Source organism: Berghia stephanieae, chromosome 5 (genome assembly GCF_034508935.2).
Source record: "Berghia stephanieae isolate SIO BIC M18660-M18661 chromosome 5, UCSD_Bste_1.3, whole genome shotgun sequence".
NCBI classification, from domain to species: Eukaryota; Metazoa; Mollusca; class Gastropoda; order Nudibranchia; family Aeolidiidae; genus Berghia; species Berghia stephanieae.
Window position 1 is genome coordinate 8,608,729 of NC_088364.1, and position 26,566 is coordinate 8,635,294.

Genomic DNA, 26,566 nt, shown 5'->3' on the forward strand with positions numbered 1-26,566 from the left:
TTGAATGTAAGCTTCAATTTAATTACAAAAACAGATCAAATGAACGTTTCGGGTTTCCCCTTTATCAACAAAATAGGATGATTGAACACCACAGATGAATGCGATGATGTATACCTTTTTCTTTTGCAGTTTCTCTTCCACCCATGATGCAACCTGGAGAAATGAACCCCAGCATGCAGTTCCTGCTCCAGCAAGCCAGGATGCCGTCAGCAGGAGGAAACTTGGGGAGTGGGAACAGCCCGCCTCAGATGCCTGTCAATCATCGCTTGTCCTCCAGCATGAATGCAGGGGTCGGAGGTCAGAGTTCGCAGTCCCACAACTCCCCACCCCACCAAGGCATGATGGGCAACCCTGGTTTGTCGCCTGCTGGAAGTAACTCGGTGGCGCCTGCTAGTTTCATGGGTGGCAACAGTCAGCGTAACCCATCACCTCTCTCTGGTATGACTGGTGGAAGACCCAACAGTGCTCCAGGGGCTCAACCAGACAGTGTCATGAGTAAGTCTTTCGGAGTATTTTTTTGGTAGTGTGAAATATTTAGGTCAATAAACAAAAGTGAATATAAAAGAGAGCAAAATACCAAATACGGAACGTTTCGGGCTCAAAAAGCCTTCTTCAGCCAAAAGAAAAAAAAACAAAACAATAAAGACATAAATACATTACTAACTTCCAGATTGACGAGAGAGAAATTTTGTAGCTCTTCTATGTTAAAGAAATATCTTGGAAAGTTTGCTAAAGAAGGGTTTTAAGCCCGAAATGTACCGTATATGGTATTTTGTTCTTTTTTTAAAACTAATATTCATTTTTGTTTATTACTGGATTATTTTTTTGTAGTGTGAAATATTTTCGGGGGAATTTTTATATTAAATTTTTTTTTTTTTTTTTTTTTTTTTAAATTTGTCTTTTTGCAAATATGAAATTATTGACTTTGATTAGCTTTTTCCTCCTTGAATTTAAATCTGAAATTGATCCCCTTTTGCCTTTTTTCTTAGTGAAAATTCAGTGCCGCTAAAGCTGGTTTATCTGTCCTACCTTGAAATAGAAATAGTCTATAAAGTCAAGTTCCTGGTGAAAATGATTTATATTTTATTCATATTTTGCTTCGTTGTTTCCACAGATCCGGGCCCTATTGGTCCTCCTGGTCGAGTGGGATCTCCTCTGTCCAACCGGACCCCTCCCACAGACCAGCAACAGCAGGCCAAACAGATCCAGCCCATAGGAGGAGAAAGGAAGAGAGTCTCTGTTCGTCCTGGCGGGGGACCACCTGGTAATTCAGGCTCCTATGGAAACCTCTGGAACTTCAACAATACATCAGGTATAGGCATGGTTTGTTGGTTTTATTCTTAACTTTTTATCTTCTTATTTAATAAGAAATGTTCATAATTTTTGGATGGTGCAGATTTAGTGGTTTTGTTTTTCAATTTCCTTACCCGAGTCATGGAACCAGACCTGCCTAGTGGAACATTTTGTTAAAATTCGTAATTTTTAGGATTAAAGATTTAATAATCCTTAAAATCATTTAGTCTGGCATAACTTTCATTTTCAATAAATTTTAATGACTTAGAGATGCTCATGAAGTTTTTCATAATAGTAGGGAAGGACTGATTCCAGGTCCTGTTGACCTGGTCATCAATCAGTTAATTATTTTTGGAACTGCGTGGGGTTCCTGGCCTCCCATAGTGGGCAGGGAGGTACTTACTGCGTCTTCTATCCCCCTATATCTTTTTTCCAACTTGCTTTCTGTTTTTGTCTTGGAATGGGATTACTTGGTTTTGTCCTGGCCCTTGCTGAGAGGGAAACAGTCAAATGTGTAGTTAGTTTTGGGAGATGATATTTTTTTCCTTGTAAATCATCTCTCTGTTATGCACTCTATTATGTTTTCTTTTTATAATATATGATTTGTAAAACATTTGAGTGTATTCCTCTTAGTGGGGACTTGTGCTTGTGTCTGGATGAGACTTTTAGTGATCTCAAACTAAGTACAGTAGAACATGAAAGTAACGTACTCGGAAATAGCGAGAACTCGGAAATAGCGAGTAAAATCTAAATCCCCGTTTTTTTCTCTTATTTGAGTCAATAAAATTAGCATGAAAGTAGCGCGAGTATGAAAAAGAGGTCAACTCGGAAATAACGAGCATTTCCTGCCCCAGCCTAGGACATCGAACGAAGTAAAGCAATAGACAAGGGCGATTTAAATATTTTAGCCAAGCTTCTTTCCTTTTCTTATTTTTCGTTACGAATAATATTACCTGTATTCTCTATGGTAGTAGGCCCCCTAGTATATAGTAAGCGAAATAAATTTAGGTGGGGGTTGGGTGTTTGTGTGCGTGTGTGTTTATTGGGGGGTGGGGGTCAATTATTCACCCAATGTGGTGCCACACGACGCGCGAGGTAGCCACTGGCAGCCAACATGTCAACATGCCTCACTTAGCAGCATCGGTCAGCGAGTAGCATTCGTTAACGAACGACATGATCAGCGAGAGAGGGGAGCGTGGAACCATCATTTCAGTCGGTCAGTGATTGAGTGATGCGCTTGCTTGCCTCATCAAACATGCCTAGTGCATGCAAACACTCGAACGCACACACACACACATACATATACACGAAATCTTGATGGAAATGGAAGGGATGGATTTTAGGGGTGGATCAACTTCAACCAGTGGCCATCATTACGTACTTAACGAAGGCCGTGTTCAACCCCGCCCCCACCCCACTTTATCCACACACAGTCATTTGCACACACACACACACACACACACATTGTCTTTCCATCTTTTTGTACGGCCGAGTGACCTTTCCTGGCAACTCGGGAATAGCGAGAACTCGGAAATAGCGAGTAACCAGGAGTGGACCCGTCGAACTCGCTATTTCCGAGTTCTACTGTACTTTGATAGTGTGCTCTTGGAATCTACACCTGTTTCTTCTTTGAACCAATTCCCCTTTGTCATACCTTTTCTTGTGTGCTTTAATTGTAATTCTAGAACTTTTTACTATCCCATTTTCTTCCTTTTTACTGGCGCTGATATGACCTAAATGTGTTGCAAGTGCCGTAAAACCCTAAAAAACAAAAACATTATTTTTGGAAAAGGACTGTTCATTATATATTTTTACAAAAGAAGTATATTATATTTAATGTTATGTAACTATGATATTATATGTAATTTTGCATTATGATTGAGTTTGCCCGATGGGCCGATACATTTTCCTCCTTTTTGACAAATTGCCATTATCATCACTGATGGGATGAATATATGGAATTTATATATATTTTTAAAAATTTATTTTTAATGACTTTTCCAGTATTGTAGGAAGTAAATAAAGCAGTTAATATTGGAAAAAATATTCATTGTTACTTTGACATCAGTTGTTTTTTTTCTCCATGAGATGTTATACTCATTACTGCTTCATTTGCCGTCTGCAATCATATGGAGTAACATTGTTCGACTTAATGCTTATTTCCCCTGTTTTTAACGTGAAGACTTTATGTTACCCTCTATCCCAGAGTTCAACACCAACCCAGAATGGCCGAATGGCGGATCTCCTGTCATGACAGCAGCCGCCATGCCTTCGTCCGTCATCACATCGTCCGTTGTCGGCGGCAGTCACATGGTCTACCCTCAAGGCAAAGAGGCTGAGGTGGACGGTCTGCCAGAGTACGGTCTGCAGACGACTGCCACACCCCATCACTTCAAGGGGCCGATGGGGATGATGGTTGGTGGCGATGGCGATCACAGCAAGAGACATGTAAGTAACAATTTCCCCATTTTCTAAACCATTCTCTACCGTTTGAATTGTAAGTGATTTTTAAAATGTTTTTGGTGTTTTTTGTGTGTTTTTTTGGCTGAAGAAGGGTTTTGATACCCGAAACATTCTGTGTTTGTTATTTTGTTATTTTTTAAAGCTGTTATATTCATTTTTGTTCATAGTTTCTTTTAGCTGTTACCAAAAAAAGGGTCTTTTTCAGTTTTCTGACAGGTCTTAAAAAAATATATAATTTTGCCCATAAACTCTCTTCCAATTTCTTAAGTGAATGCAACATCAAAGCCACCTCTAAGCCTAAGACAAACATTAAAACCCATTTCAATGTAGAAAACTGTATTCATTATATCTTTTCTTGTTTAGATTAGTGAATTGTCATTTAAAAGGTGCCTAGAGTTATTTATATGGAAGAGTCACATATTTATGTGGAAGAGGCGCAGTATATGATGATGATGATTATTATTATTATTATTATTATTATTATTATTATTATTATTATTATTATTATTATTGTTATTATTATTATTATTATTATTATTATTATTATTATCATTATCATTATCATTATCATTATTATTATTATTATTATTATTATTATTATTATTATTATTATTATTATTATTATTATTATTGTTGTTGTTGTTGTTGTTGTTGTTTACACATTGGGATTTTTCTGTGTTTTTCTTTTCTCAAGATTCCAAACATGATGCCTCCGTACACCAATGGACCTTCTTACATGATGGGTCCCATGTTCCCTCAACAACCCAAGGGTGGTGCCGGTGATTCCTATGGCGCTGCAGCCATTTGGAACTCGGGAGGAGGAGGGGGAGGAGCTGGAGGAATGCCACAAGTTCCAAACGACCAAAATGACAATGAGGTGAGTGCGTCTTCCTTTATTTAGGATTTGATTAGGATTAGGTCATTTGAAAACAAAAGCAGAGCTACCAACTCCTTTTTTTTTTTACCCTTTGGGATTTTCCCACTTTTTAAGAGGTCTTTAAAATTCCTGGCAACATTTTTTTTAAATTGTGTTTTTTCCTGAATTTTGATTTTTAAAAATCATTGTGCGGCTATTTGGTCTTTTAGTATGTCACTCACCTTCAGATCGGAAGGTCCTGGGTTCAAGTCCTGCTCAGGGTGATGCATAGTCGAGTCCTTGAAAAAGACTCTTTACTCACATTCTCTCACAGTACTTGGGTGTAAAATGAGAACCCGGCCGTTGACAGAGTTGTCTTTGGAATAAAAAGATGTAATGGCTGTCGTGTCTCGTTATGTGTTGCTCTTGGTTAAAGACCCCTTGTAAAACCTCTTGAGCATGTTTAGTGTATATATTGCGCTATAGAAATACTCAGGTTTAGTGATGATTACACGATTAAAATGCTAACCTGATAGTCTGTTTTGTAGCAGTTTTCCACAAATAGGAATTTGAGCCAGGTTGAGAGGAAGAGAGCAAGTATGGATTATGAAAATGGCTTTGTCCAAACTGCATTTTATTTTAACCATTGTTTTAATGATCTGATGATTTATAAAAATATTTGAAGAAATTCATTTTCTCCATTTGTTGATTTATTTTTTTCCCCCCTTCTTTTTACAGAGATGGCAGTCGTGGAGTCAACAGACGGAGATTTGATGTGCTTCTTTCAAACAGCAAATATTATGATTATTTTCTCTCTTCCCCCCCTCACCCCCCTTTCATGTCCTTTTCTTTACTCCCTGCCTCTTTCTGATTTGTTCCATATTCAATCTGTATTGGTTCTATTGTGATGGAAATGAAGATATTGACATTGATTGTAAATGACATTTAAGAAAAAACAACCCCAAAACAAAACAAAAATCTTATAGATTTAAAAGTTTTTAAAGTCAAAATGACGGTGGATGGACTTTGATTGATTTTCACACCTCATCTTCGACGTAGATATTGTGATTGTATTGTATAATATGATAATGACCAGGATATAAATAGATCAGTGGTGCAACATTTTGAACATTTTTTTTTTAAAGATAATGCGAAGAGAGGAAGAATTTTTAAAAATAAAGCAAGTTAAAAGATGGCAAGTATTTCCAGGTTGCACCTGAGGGTTTGTTCTTTTGTTTTTTGTTTTTGTTTTTTCATTATGTGAGACGCCGCTTAGGTGATAATATTTGAAACATACTTTTTTAAAATTTCATTTTCTAAGAGTGAATGAAATCACTCCTCCTCTCCCCTCCACACTCCTTATTGATTGTTAGCTGTTACGATTTTTTTTTTTTATTAAAAAAAAAAAAATTCAAACCACATTCACCAAAATTGCTACTTTTTTTTTGTTATGTTTTGTTTTTGTTTTTTTTTTTTAGATTTTATTAAATTTTTTTTTTTTAATGATCATTATTTTTAAAATAATGGATACGAGTAGCTTTGGTAATGATGGCTGCGATAGAACACGACTGATGTCCCTCCGTTTAAATAAAATAAAAACTTGACTTGATTGAATCAATGATGATGATGATGATGACGACGACACGTCCTGACGGCTTTTCTATTCGTGAAATTTTTCGAGGGTGTCAGATCTCTAGAGAGATCGAGGGAATGGTTTTAGCGGAAAAAAAATGTTTTTTAAACTGAATTGTGTCACTAGGACTTGAGATCTCATTCATGGTAAAATGAGTCTCTCCCGAGTCTGAATTGTCCTGCATTTTCTTTTTAGATTTACTCACTCCCACTCGGGAGTTGATTTTTTTTTTTTTTCATTTTTTTTTTTCACTTCCTGTCCCGTTTTACCGCTTGTGGTAAGATTGGGTGTACAGGAGTGGCATGCATCAATTCAATAAAACAAAATGAGTAAAGAGATGATTGGTTGTTTGTTTGTTTGTTTGTTGATATTTTAACAGTGATGGTGATATGCAGACCTGCCTAGGACTACAAAAATTCCGTAGAACAACGAATTTTCACCTCCATTCTGAAACTGAAAGATTTTTAATTCAATAAAACCTCATGTAAACGAATTTCTGGTGCCAGAGCTGCTAGCCTATAAAGAAATTAAAAGAATTATTTTCACTTATCATTGGACAGGTTGGTGAATTTTAAAGACAGTTATAATATAATGTCAACTGTGTTATTTATTACCCCTGAAAACTACAGATTTTTCATATTTCAAGTAGGCAGGCCTGTGTTATGTGACGAATCATTTTTAAATGGTATTATGTCGGTCAGTTTTAAATTTATAATTTTTTATTTTTGTTACTTTATACTGGAGATTTATTTATCCGGTTATTACGACTTGATAATACCAGTTTGTGGTGATGGATCACATATTTAGTTTTGAGTTGGTTAAAGTGAAAAGTGTCCTTCAGCTCTTCAGAGCCATTAGGCCCATGGGGCTGGATTGAGTTTATCCTAGTTTCTGTAGTATGATTGCTTGCTACCCTTTGGATAGTATGCTAGTCTATCACAAAGTACTTTCCACCAGATCTAGCAGATGCAGGTACCCAATAATTGCTCGGTGGACTCTACTACTTCATCCGGGATTGAGATATTATTAATTGTTTGAGTCTTTTGATCTACCATGGCCGTTGGAGAGGACACTCACTCATACTGCTGCTGTGTCTTCTGCTCTTTATTTTCCATCCTCGTCTTGCAAGGAGGTCACACACTGTGTCTTCTAACTCATTATATAGCTGTTTTACAACTTGCTTTCTGTCTTTGTCTTGGAATGAGATTGCTTGGGTTTGTCCAGGAGGAAAACAGTCGATTGTTATTAGTTTTGGAAAATATTTTTTCTTGTAAAACATCTTTCTGTTATGGACTGTAATGCGATTTCAAACTGAGAACACTGATAGTGTGATCTTGGAATCTACATCACATCACAGATGTGATGTAGATTCCAAGAGCACACTATCACTATCAGTGTTCTCAGTTTGAAATCGCATTACAGAAAGATGATGATTTACAAGAAAAAATATTTTCCAAAACTATAACTAAATGATCGACTGTTTTCCTCCCAGCCAGGGCCAGGACAAACCTATTTGTATCATTCCCCTTTGTCTTACCTTTTCTTGTTCTTTCAAATGTAATTCTCGAAATATTTCACTCCCCCATTTTCTTCCTTCCTTTTTACTGGTGTTGAAATGACCTCAGTGTGTTGCAAATGCGGTAAAAACCCTTACACAAAAACAAACGTCTTTGTACTGGAATGGGATTACTTGGTTTTATCCTGGCCTTGGCTGACAGGGAAACAGTCAAATGTGTAGTTAAAAAATTGAGCTTTTATATAGCGCAATATCCACTAAATGTGCTCAAAGGTAAACAGCAACATTTAACATGTAGGACGGGGCATGCCGCCTGTTAGGCGATATTACAATTTTTCGGACTAAGACAACACTGTTAACGGCCAGGTACTCGTTTTACACCTTAGTACGGTGAGAGTATGTGAGTAAATAGTCTTTTCCAAGGACTCAACTATGCGTCGATCGAGGCTCGAACCCAGGACCTTCCGATCCGAAAGCGAGTGTCATAGTCATACCACTAGACCACATAGTATTGGTTTTGGGAAATGATTTTTTTCCCCTGGTAAATCATTCCATTGCTATATTATACTGTCATAGTTTTTGTTGTTTCTGACTTAAATATTACATTTTGTAAACATTTGAGTCTATTCCTCTACTCTTAGTGGGATCTTGTTATTGCATCTGGTTGAGACTTAAAAGTAGTCCTGAGCCATTGGGCTCATGGAGCCGGATTTGATCAGTTTCTAAAAATATTCTATCGCGTGAAACGGACAATAGCCATGGCTTGCTATCTTTTTGATAGGACGCTAGTCTATCGCAGTACTTTCCGCCAAGTGGAACAAGACACAGCTACCCATTCACTGCTGGGTCGACAGGGAAATAATCTTGACCGCACCCAGGATCGATCTTGGTCCCTTTGCGTGTGAAGAGACTGCTGTACCAACTGAGCTATCAGGATCCCCAAGACTTGAATTACAGTAGAATTACTTTAAAACCGAAATTTTGGGGACCTTCTAAACCATTTCGGTTTAAAGACATTTTGGTTCAAAGCAAGTTCCCGTTTTGCAATGTTTTTCAAGGGTAGTAACTATTTAAGGAATTTGCTCATTTAATCGTATCATGGGTTTCTCGTTAAATGGAGGTGAATAAATGCAGTCTTCGTTACCATTAATTTTTTTTTTTTTTTTTTTTTTTTTTTTTTTTTTTGTGTTTTAAAAATATTTTTGGGGGTTTTTGTTTTCAATTCAAAACTGTTGAAAGAGTTGAGTTTGGGATGCCGTGTATTCTACATATCTCCGTCTTGATCAACTTTTTTTTCATCGACTTACATAGTATTTTGATTTTAAACTGAAACGTGTAAGCACAGTGCTTTCTTTTAGACATCTTTTAGTAAAATGCAAAGCTAAAACAAGATCGAAAGTTCTTGTGCGATAATTGATAATGAATGATGCGCAGCTACTCAGAGATGAAGTGAAATGGAAATGAAAAGGCGTGTCAATGCTAAGCTGTCTACTACACGTCTCTCTTTTGTTGAATTGCCATGAGGTTCAAAGGCCTAATTACATAGAACCTCACCCCCCCCCCCCCCCCCTCACACACACATTTAAACAAAGTGGAAATGAAATGGTATGTCAATGGTAAGTCGTCTACCACCCTCCTCCTTATTGTCGTGTTGAAAAGTTCCAAAGCATCAACACACGAGCGAGAACATCTCGCTTTCGTGATTCTACACCCCAACTCCCCCTCTTTCCTCATTTTTCGCCTGCCAGTCACCCGCTGTCTTCCTTTTCCAGTCTGTGCGATTGTGGTGTTGGTGTTGACCAAGCCCAAGTGCAGTAATTGAAGTGTTTGCCTACCCCCCACCCCACCCATCACCCTCATCTTATACTTACGCTCTTTGTTTAATATCGCCGGGCATTATTACGTGTGGCCACCTTCCCGACTTTTTGAAGAAAAATAGAGAGAGAAAAAAGGAAGGTGCTCTCAAGTTGTTTCGGTTTAAAGAAAGTCCTTCTTAGAAGTATTTCGGTTCATCGTAAGAATTAGTACAAAGATAATGAAGAAACTCGTACAATTTCTTAAATTCTTTGCGGTTTAAGGTATTTTTCGGTTTAGCTTCTTTCGGTTTAAAGTAATTTTATCTTCTCATTGCACTGGGGTTGAGCTTGTGGAATCGACTTCAACTCCCTATTTTAACCAGACCCAATTCTCCTTTATTTTTCTTCTCAGGTGCTTTAGATTGCTACTAGGTGAACCCCCCCCCCCCCAAAAAAAAAAAAAAAAGAACATGTAAAAAACGCAATATCCACTAAACATGCTCAAAGCGCTTTACAAGAGGTCCCAGGACAACAGCAACATTTAACATAATGTAGGACGTGACAACTGTTAGAGTGATATTACAATTATGACGGAAAGAGACAATGCTGTTAACGACCAGGTATCATTTTACACCTGAGTACAGTGAGTGAGTAAGGAGCCTTTTCCAAGGACTCAACTATGCGCCAAGCAAAGCTCGAACCCAGGACCTTCTGATCCGAAAGCGAATGCCTTACCACTAGACCACATCATAGCCGCACAAATGGACCAGAAGAAGAAAAAACGACTGCAGAATAGAGCTAGATCTACTTGACTAGGTACTTGCTTGAATTTATTAACCACTGAACCCCAATTTTAAGCGAACAAAAATATGTAAATGTGACCAATTGTCTCAAAACGGTATTAGTATTATGTCGAGGTGAACTAGATGTTTACAGTTGAATATAAATGTTATTAACTATAGCATTTGTGTAGCGCAAATATCCATTAAACATGCTCAAAACGCCCTACAAGGGGTCCCCAGCCAACAGCAACACTTAACATGCAGGATGAGGCATGAAACCTGTTAAAGCAAAATTACATTTATGTTTGGACTAAAGCAACGCTGTTAACTGCCAGGCACTCGTTTTATATCAGAGTGATAGTACGGTAAGAAAAGGTGAGTAAAGATCCTTTCCCAAGGACTCGATTATGCGCCACTCAGAGGTGAGTGTCATACCACTAGACCGCATAGTCTCACAATATTTAACCTATTCGTAAAAAAATGTAAAAAAATGAGCTCAAATGAATTAGAATTTACAGTTATGTTTCTTAAACTTTCAAATCAAACCTTCAGTTTCCCAACTCTTTTAACTTCAAAGTCAATTTCCATTATCAAATTCATTCCGACATTAATACAAGATTGAGAGGAGGCGTCATGTCTCGTTCTAAATGTTACGTTGTTGCTGTTGGTCGGGGACCCTTTGTAAAGCGCTTTGAGCACGTATAATGCGATATATAAAAGCTCAAGTTTTGTTGTGTTTTTTTAAAGTTTTGTTTGTTTTTTGTTTTGTTTTTTTTTAATTCACTTTTAAGGCAAATTGGGATACCAGTGAACAATGACTTGCCCAGGGAAGACACGGAAGGCGAGTGGGGGAGGAGGAAGGGGTGGAAATTGATTTAAGAATCTTTACGGTCAATGATCAACGTTTGATTTTGTTATAAAACGAGACACGGCTACACCAAGTAGATTTATACACTATTGTGTGCATAGATTATTTAATCACTTAATTGATTAGCTAATTAATTTGTTTGTTTTTTTAAATTCATTAATTTATTCCTTTATTTATTTATTTATTTGCTTTAATTTATTAATTTATTTAACTACACGCATGTCCCTACTTTTTATTATTTTTAATATAAGGGAAGTAATCCAATTAATACAATATACCGGTTTCTTGTGCATGGGTTGTTTCCCATGAATGAGTGAACTCGATTTGATTCGCTTCTTTTTTTTTTTCCATTCGCTATTTTCTTTTTGTTCATTATGAAACTAATGATGATACCGGCGATGGTGATGGTGCTGACAATGATGTTTATGATGATTTAGTCATTATAACTCTTTGAGTTTTTTTGTTTTTTTTTTATGTTTTTTTTTTTTATGAGGATCATCACATCCAGCGAGGCAATATTAAGGCGCTCTGATTCAAGGGATACAACCGAGTCATTACTAATTCTTTAAAGACACACGTCTTATTTAATGGATTACTTCTCTTGATTTGACTCCGTAATAAATGCTCGTTTGATAGGTTACGTGCCCCTTTTTAGCCACATTGAAATGGATTATATCCCTTGAAAATGAACGAAGCTAAAAAAATATGTTAAAACAAAAGAAAATAGGATAAATAAATAAATATATAAATAAAAGAGCGAATTAATTAAAACTCCATTAAAGCCACACGATATCCTGGTTTCTGTGACGTTAATTGGATAGTGATTGCTTGCTCCCCTTTGGATAGGATGCTAGTATATTGCAAAGCTCTTTTCGACAGGTACAACAGACCCAGCTACTCAATCTAACGGTATCTGTATCTTTGCAAATGAATCCCAGGCTATGTGGTATAGTGGAATGATACTCGCATTTGGCCCAATATTCAGCCCTTGGAAAAGGCTCTTTTCTCACATTCTCTCACGTACTCAGGTATAAAATGAATACTTATCCGTCAACAGCATTGTCTCTATCGGGAAAAAAATGTAATATTGCCCTACCAGGCATCATAATTCGTCTTACTGTCATGTCAAGTGTTACTGTTGTCTTGGGAACCGTTGTAAAGCGCTTTGAACACGTTTAGTAGATATTGTGCTATATAAATGCTCTAGAAGGCAGTGCTCGGATAAAAACAAAATTTCCTCCCATAACAAAGACGGACCCCCCCCCCCCCCCCCAAATAAGAACGTATAAAGGGTGGACAGAAGTTAGATGTATGTTTCTCCTTTGGCAAACCACCTAAGCCATTCTTTGGGAAGGCAAACTTTTCACTTGCTTGCATCACATTTAGGTCATTTCAACGCCAGCAAAAAGGAAACAAATGAGACAGTGATTCTACTGTTTCCCTCTCAGCTAAAGACTCCAGCAAGGTCCAGGATAAAACCAACCAATCCCATTCCAAAAAAAAACAACTTGAAAAACAGATATAATGGGATAAAAGACCCAGCAAGTGACCTCCTGCTCACAATGGGAGGTAAATTTTCACTCCAGGACAATGACAGAAATATAGGTGGATAGAAGAAGACACATGCATGTTTCCCTCAAGGCGAATGATCCCAGTCAAGGCCTGGTTAAAAACAATACAAACACTGAAAGTAACATGGAAGAAAGGGGGGGGGGATCTTGATAGCTCAGTTGGTAAAGGACTTGCTTCACATACAAAACTGATTCTTTTGCTTAACTCACTCAATCCTAGAGATTTTTGCTACTTTTCAAAACTGGAAAAAATGTATTAAAAATGAGCATGTACCTACATAGATAGTTTTATTCAACTACCGTTAACATACAAAATCTAAATAACATTAGCTTTGATACTACATAAGACTATAATTTGTCTCAGAATAAGATGTAACAAATAGGCATGGGGTAAAAAGTAACGGGTAAACTACGGATATAGTCGGTTTTAGGGTTGAGTGAGTTAAGAGGCAAGAGCTCTACCATATGAGCTATCAGACCCCCCATTTCAAATGTTTAAATAAAGTTGAAATAAATACCCTTGTCATTGATAGAAATGCTTTTATTATTGTGGCCATCATTTATTCTGCCGTACCTACTCTGACAATCAAAAACAAAACGTGTATTTAAAGTTTTGGCCAGAAAACTCGTCCTTCAAACAACGACTGATATAAATGACTCTCAACTTGGCAACAACAAAAAAAACTCCTTCAAACCTGAAACTTAGCGCAAAGTCCCAGGTTTGATTTAAAAATTTTTTGTTTGTTTTTTTGTTGTTTTTTTTTGTTGCCAAGATGAAGCTCGTTTTAATCCATTGATATTTGAAGGACGAGTTTTATGGCCAAAACTTTAAATACGTGTCTTTCCATAGTATGGCATTGTTGTAATATCATATGCAACAAAATACACATCAATCAGAATAAACACATAGAATGATAAATATGACAAAAATAAATTCTCATGAGTTACATCATTACACAAATATTTCACAATTTCCAGTCGACTTTCAATGAACCTGGAAACTAAAAAAACATTTTTAAAAAAAACAACACAAGATCAAAAATAAATTTTAAAAACAAAACAAACGAATAAAACAAAAACAACAACAAAATGCGGCCTCATCTAAGATGTTACAGGCAGGACTAATATTATGTGACCTACCATCCCTGTCTGGTATGATGTCGAGATGAACCAGATAACGAACAGTCAATTGAAAGCAAAAAACGAACATTTTGCTGCTTTGTGTCTTAAGAATTTGTATTATTTTCTTCTTCTTTGCTTCTAAAATTCTTTTTAAGGGTTTTACGGCCCTTTCAACACATTTACGCTAGTTAATTCTAGATTAGGTGCTAGCGCCTGGGGTCAGTACTGACCAAGAGCCCTAGCCAAAAAATATTATCTCCCAAAACAGTAACTATTCATTTGACTGTTTCCCTCTCAACCAAGAACTCCAACCGGGGTCAGGACAAAACCAAGTAATCTCACAAAGACAGACAGCAACGTGGAATTGATATAATTGGGATGGAAATGAATTGTATTCTAACAACACGTTAATGAAGAAAATTATCTTTCAGCCAAATCTCCAAATCTATACAGCTTATATATACCCTTATGCCACAGCATCATAAGATACCGTCGCCTAGGCATTTCACAATCTATATTAGCATGATGAATAAATAAAAATAGATAGTGAAGTGCTACGTGTACCCAGACTTTGTGAACACCCAAGGCAGATACGGGACCAGATTTTAAACTGACTCTTACAATTATAAAACAATCGGTCCCTTCATCCAATTTAAATATAATGGGCAGCAAAGTGCTTTGTTTCCACATTTAGGGCATTTAGAAAGAGAGAGAGAGAGAGAGAGAGAGAGAGAGAGAGAGAGAGAGAGAGAGAGAGAGAGAGAGAGAGAGAGAGAGAGAGAGAGAGAGAGAGAGAGAGAGAGAGAGAGAGAAATTTGAATGGATTGAAGTTATTGTTATGTGCCTAGAGCTTTATTGTATAGAGGAGTGGGCGCAATATAAATAAATTTCATTATTATCATTATTATTATTTCAGCACCAGTTAAAAAAGAAAGGTGATAGGATATAATATGTTGCAGAGCTGAAGCGCCAAAAAAAAAAAAAAAAATGTAAGACGAAAGGGGACTGTGTCAAATATAGAACAGAAAATTGCATGAGGAATCTATCAATGTGAATGTTTAGACGGTACCAGGCAAAAGCAAAAGATCTCTCTTCGAAAGAATCACTCAAATTTTTACAAAGCACAATATATTCAAAGCTTAAAACTATAATAGAATATTACAGATAGATGATTCCAAGGCGTAATCTCTCAAAAAAAAAAAAAAAATGGAACTACAAATCCAACTGCCTCCCTATCAGCTAAGGATCCCTCCCAGGGCCAGGAAAAAAACTAAGCAATGCCTTTCCAGAATAAAGAAGAGAGCAATGTGGAAAGGGAAAACCAGATAAATGGGGATAGAAGACATAGCAATAATAGTGAACTGTCCATCCACCATGGGAGGTAAAACATTTTTTTTTCAAGTTTGCGAGGAACACAAATGAATGAATTTTAGAAATAGAACACATTGAAAATAATCTTTGGTTGGTACAAAAGTTAAGGCACTTTGAATTATATATCAAGTAACAAAGTCACATTACATAGAAAGTCTGGAAAGAGAAAAAAACCACGCAAACCCCTCCCCCCCAAAACACAACAACAAAAACAGACTAAAAAAAACTAAACCACTGTAACATTTAAACTAACATACACACAGACAGACACATACATACACACAAAGCACTTCTTCACATAAACTCATCAAACAGATCTACAAAAATGCCCATGATAAAAGGCAAAGCATTATATAATATAATTCTATGGAATGATGTTTCAATATCAGAGTATTATAATAAAAGAAGAATTTTTCAGGTGTTTAAACACCCCAAAAAAAAAAGAAAAGGAAGATATAAAAAATGTTTTAATGAGTGATTGAGATTGTAATGCTGAGGCAGATCTAAATAGATACAAAATTTCTATAAATCTATTTTTGCATATATTAGCTACACTTAAATTGCTTCATAGAACACTGAGATGATTGATTGTTTTATTGGAAGAGAAACGATAAAATTGTAGACAATGGTAACAATAATAATTGACTATATTCTTCCTTGTCCAATATTCCAGAGATTGTCGTAAGCCAAATTGTTAGACCAAACACCCTGAAGAGATTCAAATTCCAGACACCAGCCTTATGGTTTGGCCGTGTTCACTTTCAACAGTCACTAAATTGAGACAAAATACCCTGCACTGCAGACGATTCAAATGTCTGCTGAAGGGTTATGATAATAATAATGATGATAGAGCACCAAAACTTATACTATGATCAAAGCAAATTAGGATGGAAACGTTACAATGAACACTTTACACACTCTGTAAATATCATTTGTTTATACACAGGTCTTTTGAATTTCAAGTGATTGTCCGTCATATCAGCACCAGTAAAAAGGATGGTTTGTTTGTTTTAAAAGATTATCAGTATTTTCTTAGGTCAGAAATGCAATTGAAATTTGAAAAAAAAAAAAAGTAACATGAAACTGAGAGGAGTATCACATTTCACCAACAACGAACCTTGTAAAATTGTTAAACGAACAAACAAAATCATCTCTCTTTATTCTCCCCCTTTTCCTTTGTAAGTGTATTGGGCCTGTCTCGTATTGATTCCAATTATATCATTTGTCTTAAGAAGAACCTTATGTCAGTAGCTGTCTTCTTAGACTTAGAGACATGAAAAGCTGTTGAGGTTTGAACAGAGGTGTGAAACCCCCTGGAAAAACAAGAGATTTGGCATCTCTGTCAGTCATAGTAAGGGTGATAATGGAAGAGTCCAAAGATCTTGACCTACCAAACAAGCACCTAAGTATAAAGTGAGACAAACGATAAATTCACACGGAGAGCAGAAATAAATCCAAGAGCAATCAATTCATGTGTCTGGTATGAGACGACTTGAATGTCTCCGACAGACACAGCCTCAGGGTTACCTTCTAAAGGGATACACTCAAATAGTTACAAAATACACACTATATCAAAAGCCTAACAAATGCATAAAATGTAAATGGTACTGCTCGAAGACTGAAGAAATAAATAACAATGTGAAATTGAATGTAAGCTTGTTAACTACGCCACTACCACATTATCTCATTCGTCTGTCGTGTTTCATTCATCCTGTTTTGTTGATAAAGGGGAAACCTGAAACATCAATTCTATCTGTTTTTGTACATTAAATTGAAGCTTACATTCAATTTCACTTTGTTATTTATAACAAATACATAACACACAATGGTGGGATAATTTACAATTTAAAAAAATATCATCTCTCAAAAAAAATAATTTTCAAATTGACTATTTCCCTTCAACAAAAGACTGCGACAAAGACAAAATCTGTGTAAAACCAAATACTCTCAATCCAGACCAAGAACACAAAGTCCCTTGGAAAACTAACAATATGGCTGGGTGGAAGAATTGGTGAAGATTTAGACTGATGTTATACCCATTGGCCTGAGAGGCCCATGTTCTCTTTGCCTTAACGGAAATTCCACCAACCCTTAACAGACAAAAAAAAAACAAAAATTGCACTGGCAGCATTTGTATTCAGACGGAAACCTTGAATAACAAATAAAATTCTTTGGCAAATATCTTCAAAAACAATTTCCTTCATATCTAAAATCATATATTATGGTCCCAACACATCCATAATTAAATAGCACAACCAAATAATAGTTGAAAAACCAAAAAGACTTATAAGAGTTATAATAATACTGTAACATTGTTCATCTCGTCAATACTCTCTTGTATAACATAGAATGTGTTGACTCCGTTAACATTCCGTCCTCTCAAACGTCCCATCACAACTCTGTGTGTCTTAAAGCTTTCTCCAGTCTGGTTTTCATGTGTGAGTGAAGCTTCTTCACCTGGATCAAATAAAATTGTGAGAAAACATTAAAAAATAACATATATAAGTAAATAAATAAATAAATAGATAATTAAATAAATAAATAAATAAAAATCCCTTTATTCATCCCATAGGTGAAATTTGTCTCTAGGGTCTATTCCAAGGGAAAACTGGAATAACCCAGGCATCAGCCGCAGTGCGGTGCCACAAATTAAGTTAAGGCGAGGTGACTTGCTCAAGGCCACACAGCACAGCGGCGGGTGATCGAACTCGGTACCTTTTGGGTACAAAGCAAAGACAGTACCCCTGAACCACACTGCCCCTGGTCACACTGTGTAATCACACATCTTTGAGAAAAGGCAAAACTAAATTCAGGGTTGTCAATTCAAGAGGCAAAAATTTTACGGAACTTTTACGCAAACACATTAACTAAACCCTTCTTTCTGACTGCTGAACTCCATTTAGGCACTAATCTTTTTTCTGTTTAGCAGGGGATTGGAAAATGTACTGAGGGTTTATAATCAGTGCTGATGGTGCCAAAAACTGAAAAGGGAGGAAAATTTTGAATGATTGCCTTTAAGAACCCTTTATTTTTACAGCATTCACCCCCCCCCCCCCCCCCCCCCCCACACGCACACACACACACACTCATTTTTAGAGCAATTGAGATGATAAACTATCATTGATACTCTAGCTAACTTCTAGAGAGTGGGAAACTGCATCGATTTGTTCCACCACACATCAAATATCTCACTGCCAGTACATTTGATTGAGGGAAATATAACTTTTTAATAAAGAGGAAATTCCTCCTCCGACTCAAAAATCACGGATTTCCGCGGAAAAACCATCACCATTGTATAATATACTGAATTCCATAAAATAAACAGAAAATTGGCAACCTTGTAAATTGATTACATTAGGACAGATAAATGATATTGTACTTTCCTCTTGAAGTCTTTTCTTTTCTCTACATGATTTTGCACATTTTTCAACAAATTTAGTTTGTACGTAACACAAACAAAATAAACAGAAACACCACAACTTTTACATACAATTGTCAATAATATCCAGCCTTGAAATAATGTTTATTTTCATTTTGGCTGGAATTATGGGTAAAAATGTAGTTACATAGCAAATTTGCATATTAATTAGCTGTTTCCTAGACGGCTACCATGGTTACATGACCTAAATTGAATATTTGATTGCAGTGACACAAAACTATCAACTGCTATCAATGTCAGTTTCATGAATGTGGGTCTTGTATTTATCTTGCTGTTGCATTTTTATTGACACAACCCATTTTAGTAAATAGTAATAGTAAATAATGAATTTATATAGCGCCTAAACATCCACGTTAATCGTGCTCTGTGGCGCTTTACATAATAAAAATTTAAAATGTTTAAAAACAACAAAATCAAAAATCATGACACTACATGATACATAATAAGCATGCATACAAAAAAACAAAATCAAAGCAACATCTATTTTATTAAAAGTAAGCCTTGCGGAACAACTCAAAACTGATTTTTGTCAAAATGCTTAGCATCTATGAAAAATTAGCGCCAGATTGTTTAGCAACTAAAGAGTTAAAAAAAAAAATGTCACAGATTAACTTTGAGCACGGGGAGTAGCCTACCTTTTGTTTCACTTGATCTGTCTTTTCCTTGAGCTCAATCAGTTTTTCTGGGTAGCTGTCCCCTTCCTTCATCTGAGGCTTCAGGGCTTCTCGAGTCAACTCCAGCTGTTCCAGGTAATAGTCCTGCTTTGACAGTCGGTGTTCGAAGTGTTTTAGCTCTTCCTGAAAAGCATAATGATGATAATAATAATAATAATAATATTAATATTAATAATAATAATAATAATAATAATAATAATAATAATATTAATAATAATACTAATAGTAATAATAATAATAATAATAATAATAATAATAATAATAATAATAATAATAATAATAATAATAATAATAATAATAACAATAATAACAATAATAATAATAATAATAGTAATAATAATAACAATAATAATAATAATAATAATAATAATAATAATAATAATAATAATAATAATAATAATTCACATAATAATATTAATAACTCTAATAATAATAATAATAATAATAATAATAATAATAATAACTCTAATAATAATAATAATACTACTACTACTACTACTACTAATAATAATAATAATAATAATAATAATAATAATAATAATAACAATAATAATAATAATAATAATAATAATACCTCTAATAATAATAATAATAATAATAATAATAATAATAATAATAATAATAATAATAATAATAATAATAATAATAATAATAATAATAGTAATAATAATAATAATAATAATGATGATGATGATGACGACGACGACGACGATAATAATAATAATAATAATAATGATAATAATGATGACGATGATAATGACGATGATGTTGCTGATTATGATAATGATGAAATCTCTTAAGGACCACAAAAATTCTACTAAATTATTGATCATAGATAAAATTTGCCTTATTTCTTTTTTTAATTCTAAACCTCTAACCTCTAACCTACCTTGAAAGCGTCAATCTCTGTATCGGACCAGTTCGTTTTCTTTGCCAAAGCCCACAGTTTCTGCACTCTGTAGTCTTTGAAATCAGGTTCTGTCCTGGGCAGAGTTGAGGCCAAGTGTTCCAGTCTCATGTAGCCTTCTTTGATGTTCTTGTTGTGCTTCTTCAAGTTGTGCATCTTCTCCATTTTCTCTTCGGGTGACATGTTCACTTTGAGCTCTTCCAAATCAATGGTGTTTTCATCTGGATCTGAATTGAATATTTTACAAAGATTCATATATGAATAGATTTATATAGATGATAAATGAGGAATTGAATATTTTACAAAGATTCATATATGAATAGATTTATACAGACGATACATGAGGAATTGAATATTTTACAAAGATTTTTATATGGATAGATTTATATAGATGATAAATGAGGAATTGAATATTTTACAAAGATTCATATATGGACAGATTTATACAGACGATACATGAGGAATTGAATATTTTACAAAGATTTTTATATGGATAGATTTATATAGATGATAAATGAGGACAAGTTGCTGTCCTTCAGAGTCATTAGGCCCATGGAACGGGAGTTTATCCCAATTTCTATAGCGTGAAATTGACAATAGCAATTGCTTGCTACGTTTTGGATAGGACATTTGTTTATCCTAAAATACTTTCCACCAGATCTAACAGACCCAACTACCTAACCACCATTTTTGTCTTCACCCAGTATTGACCTTAGTTCCTTTGCATGTAAAGCAAGTGCTCTACCAACTGGGCTATCAATATTTCCTTTGATCCGAATCTGAATCTTCCTTTAATGTCCACCTTCACTCATGAAGATTTTGACATGAACGATAACATTAAGGTGAAAATTCAGCAGTGATCTAGAAACTCTGTAAATAAAGAGGGACAGCGTGGCTCAGCGATACAGTCTTTTTCTTTGTACCCGAAAGGAACCGAGTTCAATCACCCACCACTGCAATCGGTGGCCTTGAGCAAGTCACCTCGCCTTAGCTCAATTTGTGGTGCTGCACTGCGGCTGACGCCTGGGTTATTCCAGCCTTCCCTTGGAATAAACCCTAGAGACAAATTTACCCTGTGAGATGAATAAAGGGAATTTTTTTTGTTTTCTTTTTTTAATCCAAAGTTGACAAGTCAGACAAGTTACCCATCCCATAATTTTCCCAAACTCAAGCTACATGGGGCATCCTACTCTTACCATATAAGTATGAAAGAGGTGATTTTTAAGGAAAAAAAAACAAACAAAAACAGTAGAAAACGGTAAGGGCTGCCTGAAGCCGGTGATCGTAAAATACTAACGAAAGAGTGAAAATGGAGAGGCTTCGTATGGGAACAAAACAGAACATACGAAGCCTTTCCATTTTCACTCTTTCGTTAGTATTAAACAAAAACAGTCCGGCTTCTGTAATAACACGCTTCATGTGTGTTTAGATCACACGACTATGAAGTCAAATGTCATGTGTTGTGTTTTTAGTTGAAAGATGATATTTTATAACGAATAAAGGGCAGTTAGTAGGAAGTTTCAGTAAAGCAACTCACGTTCATCTGCTCTTAATTCTCTCCTCATGAAATCAAACTCATTCAGTTTCATCTGCTGGTGCCAAAACTCCTCCTTCAATGTCTTCAGATCGTCATCTGCAAAAACAAAACAAAACAAAACATTCAACATAAAGGATACACTTGATTCACAAGATTGTCAAAAATATATTTTACAAATATTCCGAAGAAATACGAATTTTTGGGCCTAAATTGACAATTATATGTAAAGATTTTTAATTCAATAAACTTCTCGAAAACGAAATTTTGTTGTCAGATATAGTATATAAAGGATTTTAAAGCATTCATGTAATGTAAAACACAAATTGATAATTTCTAAGGGTAGTTATCATGTCTACTATGTTGTTACTACCCCTGAAAACTAAGAATTTTTCCAATTCCAAGTAGGTAGGGCTGCATATGGATGAATGTAAAAAAGTTCTCAGTGATTTCTAAAGGTTTGGATAGGATGCTAGTCTATTGCAAAGTACTTTCTGTTAAATCTAACCAACCCAGCTACCCAATCACTGCTAGGTGGATAGGTGGACAAGGGGAGGTCAGAAAACAAACTTGACCGAATCCAAAATCGATCTCAGTCCCTTTACTTTGCATGTGAAGTGAGTACTCTATCAACTATGCCAGACTTGCCAAATTGAAAACTTCAAATTTAGTAATTTTAATGTCAAATTTTAGTAATTTGACAAGGAAATTCGTAATTTCTGAAATTCTGTATGAACAACCACAATATTATTATTATTATTATTATTATTATTATTATTATTATTATTATTATTATTATTATTATTATTATTATTATTATTATTATTATTATCATTTAAGTATTACTAAGAATTAAAAATTCGTAATTTTCTATAAAATTTCCTATTTGGCCATGAAATTTGTCTAAAATTAGTAAAATTACGAAAAATTCGTAAGATTCGGAATGTATGCTATGCTATCCGGACCTCCTAAATATATATTGCTAGTCTATTGTACCTAAATAAATAATAACACCAGTCACCTGAAAATCCTGATTTCTCTGCCCGTCTCCACATGGATTGTAGCTTGGAATCCTGGAATTGGACGCTTTTGGTTTCATCATCTGTCATGGGAATTTCATTTTCATGCTATCGAGACCTCCTAAATAAATATTGAAAGGAGTCCTTTTGAGTCATGAGGCCCATGGAGTCAGAGTTTATCCCAGGTTCTATAGCATGAAACGGACCCTAGCAATTGCTCACTACCCTTTAGATAGGATGCTAGTCTATTGCACCTAAATAAATAATAACACCAGTCACCTGAAAATCCAGAGTTTATCCCAGGTTCTATAGCATGAAACGGACACTAGCAATTGCTCACTACCCTTTAGATAGGATGCTGGTCTATTGCACCTAAATAAATAATAACACCAGTCACCTGAAAATCCTGATTTCTCTGCCCGTCTCCACATGGATTGTAGCTTGGAATCCTGGAATTGGACGCTTTTGGTTTCATCATCTGTCATGGGAATTTCATTTTCCAGGTTTTCTCGGTAGAAATCGTCCAGCCCATAGTACTCAATTATATCTGAAAAAGAGAAAGAAAACAAAAAAAGACCCCAAAATTTCTAAATATTGTAACATGAGCAAAGTTGTTGTACTCCTTCATAGCTGTACGGCTTATGGAGTTTGAGTCTATTTTCATTACTGTTGTATTAATCAGATAGAACAATACTTTCTACCCTTTGGATAGGACACTCGTGCTTTCCACTATATTTAACATATCCAACTACCTGACACTGCTGGCTGACATCTCTCTCTCTCTCTCTCTCTCTTTCTTCTTGATCCTTTTGTGGAACGTTACCACTCGAACTTTCTTTTAGAACAGCACACAACTTCCAGGCTACCCACAGGTGTTCCCTAACTCCTCCCCCCCCCCCCCTTCACTCCCAAACCTCGAAATTAAAAGATTTTACCAGTCAGGATTCCAAACCAACCTATTTACACACAAGTCAAATGCTCAGCCTGTTAAGCTGCATTTAGGACCATCATCTAATGCTGGCACTCCCAAAGATTTTTTTTTTAAAAGTCCCGAGCCATTGGTCCACGGAGACACAGATTATCCCAAGTTTCCACAGCATGCACCCGAAAACAGCAATTACTTGTTATCCTTTGGATAGGAAGTTAGCCTATCACAAAGTACCTTCTGCCATATCTTACAGATCCAGCTACCCAATCACTGCTGGGTAGACAGGGTGGTCAAAAAAATTCTCGACTGCACCCAAGATCGATCTCAGTCCTTTTCATGTGAAGCGAGTGCTCTACCAACAGAGCTGTTGCCAAAATTGTTCAAACATAAAAAATTAATTTTAAAAAATAAAATCTTGAATTTCAAATAACTACACCATCATTGGGGGCCCCGATAGCTCAGTTGGTAGAGCACTCGCTTCACACGCAAATGGACTGAGGTCGATCCCGGGTGCAGTCGAGATTTTTTCTAAGCCCCCCTGTCCACCCAGCAGTGATTGGGTAGCTGGATCTGTTAGATCTGGTGGAAAGTTCTTAGCAATAGACTAGTGTCCAATCCAAAGGATTATCTTTATTGACGACCAGCATTAATTTAGGCAAGAAAATAAGATACCGTCACTCTGAAACCTGAAAATCAATGACACAATGTATGTATTCAGTCCTCCTGAATAGTGGTTCTACATTTCCAATGAATTTGGAACCAGTTTTTTGTTTCTTATTTCATATTTCTGAAAAAAATGTCACTATTTTGACATCTGTTTCCTTCTTATAAAAAACCAGACTGACACACACAGTGGGTCATGATGAAACATTTGTTTGACAAGCAAATTTAGGAACAAGGGAACATCAAACCAACTTTTACACATACATTTATAGCTTTCTAGGACTTGTGCTGCCTTTTTCCCATCCTTATCGGCACTGGCAGCTTTGAGCTTTTTCAACGTCGCCTCCTCTTTATCATGAACCTTCAAATCTGCGTACAAGTCTGCTAACTTTTGTCCTGAAAGGAACTGAAAAGAGAATAAAAATACGTTACAAATCGGCAACTCACAATTTTATTTTTTTCCTTAGGTAATAAACTAAGAATAAATAAGGTATAAATAAAGACAACAAATCAACTCCTCAGAGAGATTTGCCTGAAACAATAACATAAACAAATCGGTATCTTCTGGTCGACTAATGTAAGACAAGTAGAAGATATTTTGAATGAAAACCTCCTTTTCACATATAAAACAATTTGGAATTGAAGAAAAGTTTTTCGCTAGTTATAAATTTGGGGAGCCCTTCTGCAGGGTCATCACAGTAGCTTCCCTTTATATTGTAATATTAACCGTAGTTCTTTGGTCATATGTTTATTTATTTAATGTGTCAGTATCAAGTTCCAGGTACTATCTATATAGTGCTGATTATAATAAGAGAAAACGGAATATTACAGTTAGCAATGTTTTGATTTAAAAAAAAATAATTTGTTAACTTGAATTTGATATTGGCTTCAAGTGAAAAATATCTCGAACATACATTTTGAAAAGATAAGTGATAAAAATTGATAATTCATATTATGCATGAAATAAAAAAAACACTGGCCTGAAAATTTCAAGGACATCAAAAATACACTCAGAGTTCAAGGGTTGAAGATCATCCCAATGTTTTTCTGCAGGGTAGTGTCAATGATAGCCTATCGTAAAGTACTTTCTGACAGATTCAGCAAAGCTGCTCAGTAAGCGCTGAGTGAAAGAGGGGTCAGAAAAAGCCCGACCACACACAGGAAAACAAAAATAAAGGCTTGTAATGATGGTGTGTTCCTCGATGGTAAAGAGACAATGCCACATGTGTAATAGGGTTAATGTTAGTATGAGGAATGTTTAGATTTACTTTTATCATTGCTTTTACCTTTATTTATTTTCTAATTTATTTTTCATACTTTTTATGCTCATACTCATATATGATATTATGGTCATGAACGACGTATACATAAATGCAGGTCTGACTTATGGACCTAGTTTAGCATTGTTGTAATGGACAATATTTTGCGTCATTTTTTGAGATTTCCATTACAACAATGAGCCCATAAGGTAGTACGTCAGTCATGAGGATTTATGTCTCCATAAAATATATAATTTCAATGTTGAAAATCACTTACACAATATTTTACTCCTAAAGCTTAGCTCAAATATAATAAAAATAAATGATTGCATCTTAAATTTATATTGTTTTATGCCAAACGACTGTAGTGGGGGCGTATTAAACTCAAAACAGGGGCGATGTCGTCACTGACCACACTACTTCTATGATAGAGTGAAAACAGTGTAACTTTCTTTTAAATTTAAATTTAAGAGATTTACTACGAACCTTCTTAGCCTTGACCCAAAGCAAGTTCACTTTCTTCATTCTGAAAGGGGCATCTTCATTTTCCAGTTGGGAGAAATCCTCATTGTATTTTGTATTCACTTTTTTAGAGTATTTGTTGCCATTACCACATTTTGATAAATACAAAATCAAAACCAATATTGAGCAAAAGACTGCACTTTTCGACTTAAGAAATTCCATTATTTAATGCAGACGAGTGTTTTTAAAAGATTAAAAAGGAACGCGTTTCTAAACTAGCCCCGATAGAGGATGGAGATAAATCTTTTCTCAACAAAGTTGAGAATAATTGTTGAAAAATTATTGCAGTCACGCCCCCTAATTACTCTGGAAATGACGCGTGTCTAAAATCGAAAGTAAATAAAAACCGG

At 35.4% G+C, this 26,566-nt stretch overlaps 2 protein-coding genes across 2 annotated transcripts; one reads left to right on the plus strand and one right to left on the minus strand.

The window, feature by feature from the left end:
* Positions 1 to 133: 133 nt before the first annotated feature.
* Positions 134 to 6,583, plus strand: LOC144972367 (uncharacterized). The gene is made up of 5 exons (XM_078913494.1): positions 134 to 495; positions 1,115 to 1,312; positions 3,500 to 3,741; positions 4,451 to 4,633; positions 5,351 to 6,583. Exons 1-5 carry the CDS (start codon positions 144 to 146, stop codon positions 5,384 to 5,386), a joined length of 1,011 nt encoding a protein of 336 aa, XP_078769620.1. The 5' UTR covers positions 134 to 143; the 3' UTR covers positions 5,387 to 6,583.
* Positions 6,584 to 13,298: 6,715 nt separating this feature from the next.
* On the minus strand, positions 13,299 to 26,524 carry LOC144972365 (alpha-2-macroglobulin receptor-associated protein-like). The gene is made up of 7 exons (XM_078913491.1): positions 26,181 to 26,524; positions 24,700 to 24,841; positions 23,242 to 23,391; positions 21,829 to 21,924; positions 20,274 to 20,518; positions 19,346 to 19,507; positions 13,299 to 17,728 (listed from the first exon to the last, which is right to left on the minus strand). Exons 1-7 carry the CDS (start codon positions 26,376 to 26,378, stop codon positions 17,663 to 17,665), a joined length of 1,059 nt encoding a protein of 352 aa, XP_078769617.1. The 5' UTR covers positions 26,379 to 26,524; the 3' UTR covers positions 13,299 to 17,662.
* Positions 26,525 to 26,566: the final 42 nt, after the last annotated feature.

Excerpts from the sequence above, each read along its gene's own strand:
- LOC144972367 (XM_078913494.1), top strand. The coding sequence starts at position 144 with ATGATGCAACCTGGAGAAATGAACCCCAGCATGCAGTTCCTGCTCCAG. Across the intron at positions 1,313-3,499 it reads GAACTTCAACAATACATCAG|AGTTCAACACCAACCCAGAA; the intron begins GTATAGGCATGG and ends CCTCTATCCCAG. Across the intron at positions 4,634-5,350 it reads ACGACCAAAATGACAATGAG|AGATGGCAGTCGTGGAGTCA; the intron begins GTGAGTGCGTCT and ends TTCTTTTTACAG.
- LOC144972365 (XM_078913491.1), bottom strand. The coding sequence starts at position 26,378 with ATGGAATTTCTTAAGTCGAAAAGTGCAGTCTTTTGCTCAATATTGGTT. Across the intron at positions 24,842-26,180 it reads TTTGGGTCAAGGCTAAGAAG|TTCCTTTCAGGACAAAAGTT; the intron begins GTTCGTAGTAAA and ends TTCTCTTTTCAG. Across the intron at positions 19,508-20,273 it reads CAGAGATTGACGCTTTCAAG|GAAGAGCTAAAACACTTCGA; the intron begins GTAGGTTAGAGG and ends TATGCTTTTCAG.